The sequence below is a fragment of the Myotis myotis genome, unplaced genomic scaffold (assembly GCF_014108235.1).
Source record: "Myotis myotis isolate mMyoMyo1 unplaced genomic scaffold, mMyoMyo1.p scaffold_m19_p_17, whole genome shotgun sequence".
NCBI lineage: Eukaryota > Metazoa > Chordata > Mammalia > Chiroptera > Vespertilionidae > Myotis > Myotis myotis.
Genome location: NW_023416321.1, coordinates 36631839 through 36638643, shown reverse-complemented (window position 1 = coordinate 36638643; position 6805 = coordinate 36631839). Strand labels below are relative to the sequence as shown.

General features: G+C 41.6%; 1 protein-coding gene across 1 annotated transcript; it reads left to right on the top strand.

Moving 5' to 3' along the window:
• The first annotated feature begins 2841 nt into the window (after positions 1–2841).
• Positions 2842–5109, top strand: ZNF594 (zinc finger protein 594). Its single transcript, XM_036341657.1, is given in 6 exon segments — positions 2842–2988; positions 2990–3221; positions 3224–3307; positions 3310–3752; positions 3754–4494; positions 4496–5109. Coding segments are annotated over 6 exon segments (1806 nt in total). The 3' UTR covers positions 4655–5109.
• The last annotated feature ends 1696 nt before the right edge of the window (positions 5110–6805 follow it).

The following is a 6805-nucleotide window of genomic DNA, read 5'->3' as shown; positions in this document are numbered from 1 at the left end:
AGGATTGCCGGCTGTCACCAGAAGCTAGCTAGGTGCAAGGCATGGGACAGTTATCCCTCAGGGCCTCAGAAGGAAGCCACCCTGCCAGCTTCTTCATTTCAGACTTCTAGCCTCCAGAACTGTGAGAATACATTTCTGTTGTTTTAAGCCTCCCAATTTGTGGGACTTTTTTATGACAGCCCTAGGATGCTAACACGGTGTTGTAAGTAAAAAAGAGGCTATTGTTTCCTTTAATAGGTGATAGAAAATTCATGGTAGACTTTTTATCATTGGTGCCAAGGGAAGGAGTGTTTTAGAAAATTGTTTGTTCCAACAGTGTTACCAGTATATGATTTTTATCCTTCATTTTATGTGGTACATCAAGTTTATTGATTTGCAGATATTGTAGCAACCTTGCATCTCCAGAGTAAATCCCACTTAATTATAGTGTATGATCTTTCTTTTATGTATTGCTGGACCTGGTTTGCTAGTATTTTTTGAGAATTTTAGCATATATATTCATCAGGGATATTGACCTGTAATTGTCTTTCTTTGTAGTATCTATCTGGTTTTGCAATTAAGATAATGCTGGCCTTGTAAAGTATTAGCAAGCTTGCGTGTCTTCCCTCCTCTTGAACTTTTTGGAATAGTTTGAGAAGGATAGCTGTTAGTTCTTTGAATGTTTGGTACCTATGAAGCCATCCAGTCCAGGACTATTGTTTGTAGGAAGTTTTTTATTATTATAATTACTACTGCTTCAATTTCATTAGTTGTAATCTGTCTGTTCAGATTTTCTGATTCTTCCTGATTCAGTTTTGGAAGATTGTATATTTCTAGGAATTTATCCATTTCATTCAGATTGTTCAATTTGTTGACATATGGTTGTTTGTGATATTTTCTTACAGTTCCTTATATTTCTGTGGAGTCAGTTGTTACTTTTCCTTTTGCATTTCTGATTTTATTTATTTGTGTCCTTTCTCTTTTTTTCTTGATGAGTCTGGTTAAAGATTTGTCAATCTTATCTTTTCAAAGAACCAGCTCTTGGTTTCATTGATTTTTTTTTTAAGACTCTATTTTGTTTATTTCTGCTCTGATCTTTATTATTCCTTTCTTCTACTTACTTTGGGATTTGTTTGTTGTTCTTTTCCTAGTTCCTTTATGTGTAAAGTTAGATTGTTTGAGATTTTTCTTGTTTCTTAAGGTAGGCATGTAATGCTGTGATTTTCTTTCTTTTTTTTTTTTAAATATATTTTTATTGATTTCAGAGAGGGAGAGGGAGAGATAGAAACATTAATGATGAGAGAGAATCATTGATTGGCTGTCTCCTGCACAACCCCCTACTGGGGATCAAGCCCACAACCTGGGCATGTGCCCTTGACCAGAATCGAACCTGGGACCCTTCAATCCACAGGTCGACACTCTATCCACTGAGCCAAACTGGCTAGGGCTGTGATTTTCTTTCTTAGGACTGCTTTCGCTGTGCACCATAGGTTTTGGGTTATGTTCTCACTTTCAGTTGTTTCAAGGTACCTTTTGATTTCTTCCTTGATCTTGTTGTTAACCCATTCATTGTCTAGTAACATGTTATTTAGCCTCCATGTCTTTGTGTGTTTTCCAGGTTTTCTCTTGTGATTGATTTCTAGTTTCATACCATTATGGTCAGAGAAGATGCTTGATGTGATTTCAATCTTCTTAAATTTATTGGGACTTGTTTTGTGGCCTAACATGTAGTCTGTCCTAGAAAATGTTGCATGTGCACTTGGAAGGAATGCATATTCTGCTGTTTTGGGGTGAAATGCTCTGAAGTTGTGTGTCATTTAAGGCCACTGTTTCCTTGTCTTGAAGATCTATCCATTGGTGTAAATAAGGTGTTAAAATCCTCTACTCTGAAAGGTCAGCAAAAGGCCCAAGGCACCCAGACATCTGCCAGATGTTATGGGGATACCTCTTCCCAGCTCTGGTGCACTGGGCTTAGAAGCTCAGTGTGGGATTGAGACCCCATGCTTCTCAGGGGAAACCTTTGCAGATGATATCCCTCTGGAATCTCAGCCACAATCCAGGGGAACAGGACCAGTCCTTTTCACATCTCCATCCTTCCTACCAGTCTCAATATGGCTTCTGCTATAAATCCTTGGTTTTGCTTTGCTTATGTTACTGGATCTGGACCATTTCTCCTTTGCCAGCTGGCACAAGATTTAGATTTTTTGCCAATAGAGGATGTTGGAGGGATAATGCAAGCCCATTGTAAAAGAAAGGGCCTTAGCCAGGTGTGGCTCAGTTGGTTGGAGCACCGTCCATACACTAAAAGATGGTGGTTCACCTTCCAGTCATATAAGTATGACTACTGACAGAACAGGTTGCGGGTTTGATCCCCTGTCAGGGCATGTGTGGGAGGCAACCAATCGATGTTTCTCTCTCATGTTGACATTTCTCTCTCTCTCTCTTCCTCTCTGTAAAAAAACAAATAGAAAGAAAAGAAAAAGAAAGGAACTTCTCTTCCTGGTGCTTTTTTATTATACACAGGATCCAGCAAATTTCTATCCCTTCACAGAGGCCACTGCCTGAGAACCAACTCCACTGCCCGCCTCCTCCAGTGAATTTTCCCACCACCCACAGACCACTCCCACACAGCAGCTCCAGCCTGCGCCTGACACATTTCTTCTCTGCCGGTAGGGTGCGTGTTCCTGTGGTAATCACAGTCTCTCTAAAAAGGTCTGAGTCTGGGCCCTCTGGTGTAGAGTCCTCCTCTAGTTTCTTTGTTTCTCCCTCTTAAACTTCCCAGCATAGTGAGAGATGATTTGTGTATTTTAGAAATTATATTATGGCCTACTTATCATTTCAGATTCTGAGACCAGGAATAAGATGAAGGCCCGGAAGGCAAAGAGGAAAATTTCTGAAGAAAAAGATTCAGCAAGGGTTGTATCAGGAAGACTCCAAAGACAGATCTCCCAGGAATGTGGGTTAGTTGAAACCAGTGGCCTTGAACACAGGTCATTGAGGCATTGGGTTAAGCCCCTTAAGGGATACAGTGAGACAGCCCACTTCCCAAGAGAGAGGTATTAGGAAAGTAAATCTCATTACTAAGGAAGCTGTTGCAGGAGAGAGGGGCTGTGAATGTAATGAAGGAGGAAAAATATTTTCTGCCAGAGGAAGATCCCACAGATATGAGGTCTGTGGACAGAGCTTCAAACAGAAATCAGAAGTAACTGAACATGAGAAAATTGATAATATCAAGAAAACCTATGATGTAAGGAGTGTGAAAAAACTTTTAATCAGGGCTCAGACCTGATTACAAATCAGAGATTTCATACATGAAAGAAACCTTATATATACATGAATGTGGGAAAGACTTCAATTAGAGCTCTAAGCTGGTCAGACATAAGAGAATCTACAGTGGCGAGAATCCCTATGAATGTAAAGAGTGTGGGAAGACCTTCAAGATATGTAATGAGTGTGGGAAGGTCTTTAATCAAAGCCCAGATCTTACAATACATCACAGAATTCACACAGGAGAGAAACCCTATGAATGTTTTAAATGTGGACAAACCTTCAGTCAAAGTTCACACCTTGTCACACATCAACAAATTCATTCTGGAGAGAAACCAAGTGTAATGAATGTGAAAAAGGCCTTCCAGCAGCGTTCAGATCTTACTGAACACTAGAGACTTCACAGTGGAGAGAAACACCATGAATGTTGTGAATGTGGGAAATCCTTCAGTGGGCACACAGCTTTCCTGAAACACCAGAGACTGCATACTGAAAAGAAAGAAACTTGAATGTGAAGAAGCCTGCACTTCTGGCTTGGACCTTATCAAACAACAGAGAATTCATAGGGAAGAAAAACCTTTGTAATGTACTGAATGTGGAAAAACTTTCTGGGGAAATTCAGATCTAATTTGGCATTGGATAATTCATACTGGAGAGAAACCCTATGAGTGCAGTGAATGTGAGAAAGCCTTTAGCCAGAGGTCTTACCTTGTTACACATCAGAAAATTTATACTGGAGAGAAACCCTATCAGTGCAAAGAATGTGGGAAAGTCTTCCGGCAGCGTTCACTCCTTAATCAACATCTGAGAATCCACAGTGGTGAGAAACCCTATGAATGTAAGGAATGTGGAAAAACATTCATCCGGCACACAGCTTTTCTCAAACATCAGAGACTTCATACTGGAGAGAAAGTTAAAGAAAGTGAGAAAACATTCAGCAAGGATGAGTTGTTTAGAGAAGAGCAAAGAATTCACCAAGAAGAGAAAGCTTATCAGTGTGGTAGAACTTTCCAAGGCAGCTCAGACCTTATCACTCATCATTTAACTCATATGGGAGAGAAACCATATGAATGTAAAGAATGTGGGGAAACTTTCCATCAGGGCTCAGACCTTATGAAACATCATAGAATTAACAGTGGAGAAAAACTTACATTCAGCTCGGATCTTATTAAACACTATTGTGTTCATACTGGAGAGAAATCCTATGGGTGCCTTGATTGTGGGAAGGCCTTCAATCAGAACTCGCACTTTATTTAGTCACCAGAGAATTCACACTGGAGGGAAACTCTTTGAATGTCGCAGATGTGGGAAGGCCTTCAGTGAGCACACAGCTCTTAAACATCAGAAACTTCACACTGGAAAGGAACCTGGGGAATGTGAGAGAATCTTCAAGCAGGACTTATTCTAGTAGGTAACAGAAACCTAATGAATGTAGAAAAAGCCTGGTAGAGACCATATCTTATTGCACTATAGAGGATTTTTATTAATGAAAACCATCTGACGAAAGGAAAACATTAGAAGAATCCTACTAGATGGAAAACATGTAAGTGTGATCAGATGGTAAGCTCTTGGACACAATAGCCTTTTCTGCCTCAGAACTGGCACTGGAGTATGGTCCCCAGGATGTAATTGCTTCAGAATGTCTTAGGAAACTTCTATCGTTATTAAAACCATTAGAAATTAGCAACAACCTTAAAACTAAATTCTTCATGAAAGGAGCCATTTCAATCTTGACTACCTAGTCCAGTGACAAGTATAAATCTGCTTTAAGTACTTTAGGGTGATTAAATCTTTGGGATGAATTCTCCCCCTTAGGTATGTGTTTTACATATGTTCCCTTTTTTCTTCCTTATAAAAATACTAGTGGCCCAATGCACAAAAATTCATGCACTTGGCTGGGGGGTCCCTCAGCCTGGCCTGCCCATTCTCACAGTCTGGGAGCCCTCAGGGGATGTCCTATTGATGGCATAGGCCCGCTCCCTGCAGTCTGTCCTCCCTCTACAGGAGGCGACCAGGCCCATCAGGGGAAGGCACCACCCCCATCACCCTGCCACTGCTGCTGCCTCTGGCCTCCCTCTGTGGGAGGCGACCGGGCTGATCAGGGGAAGGCACTGCCCCACTGCTGCTGCCACTGCCGGCTGGCCACCGAGGCTGCCGGCCCTCCTCGGCCCTCGCAGCCGCTGCGGCTTGTCCGGAAGACATCTGGTCTATCCCATCTAATTCGCATATTACCCTTTTATTAGTATAGATGCTTATGCATATGTGAAAATGCTAACTGGAATGAAGTACTTGGGGAGGAAACAAAAAATAATAGAAGTGAATTGACAACAGGATAACTGAAGGCCAGGACATAAGAGCTAAGTGAGTAGTTTCCCAAAGAAAGAGTAGTGACTACTAGTAGTATCAGGAAATGAAAGAGCAAGGGACAGGAGAGCGAGAGGTTTGGGGAACAGGGTAAGACTGAGTGCCAGAGTGAAGCATTCAGATGACATGAGCTGGTGGGAATTAGAAGCATCGGTTGTGGAAGGGCAGGAGATTACAGGGAGAGTGGTTTTGTCTTGAACCAGAACTTTGTAATTGGGCACAGCTTATTTAAGAATTGGGGTCTAAATAAACTCTGAAAAGAGGTCATTATTTAAGCAGCCAACTAATTTGGTAATTAGGCCCTGCCTGTTTGTGCAATCAAACTCAGTCCTCAAATATTTCTTGTACTCTGAACTATTGGCAGACTGTATATGAATTTTCATGAGTCAAATAAGAAAGCTACTGACAGGGACAGTGTAAGGCAAGGATAATTTCAACCTCATATCTTTCCTCAGTGGGAGTAGGGTGGGAGATGCACAAAAGGGATCAGTGGTTCTCAGCTGAGATGCTTTTGCCTCCAGGGGACATTTGGTAATGTTCAGAGACATTTTGGTTATCACAACTGGGAAGAAAATACCGGCATCTAAAGACCTGGAATGTTGCTAATATCTTAAAATGCACAGCCCTGCCCACGCCGCGCCCCCTTCCCCCCCGCTACCCCCCAACAAAGAATTATCAGGCCCAAGTGTCAATAGTTCCATGTTTGAGGAACCCTGCCCATGGACATTTAGAACACCAGTCACCTGGGGCCATTTAAGCAAGCATTTTTGTGTGATGTGGGCAGCAGCAGAGCACCCCCAGGGGAGCCCAGAGTCAGATAGAAACTTTAATTTGATTAACTGCTTTAAGTGGCAGTCTGGTGTAGGGCAGGGAGCACAGAATGGGTTTGAATCCCAGTATGACATATTGGCTTCAAGATTGGAGTAAATTATGTAACGCTTCTGATTTTAATTTTCCTTAATAATAAAATGGTGATAAAATAATCCACCTCATGGAGTAATTGTGAAAACTGAAATTTACTGTTGACACATAGAAGGGCATCTGGAGCTCTAGTCATTTTAAAACAAGATGAAGTATTCAAGCAAAATATAACATGTAGAAGATACAGTGCTGTCTTGTGACTGGTGTGAAGAATATGACCTGTTAAAGTTCAAAGCACTGGAGGCTGTGGTGTCCCCAGAGGGACATCCTGGGG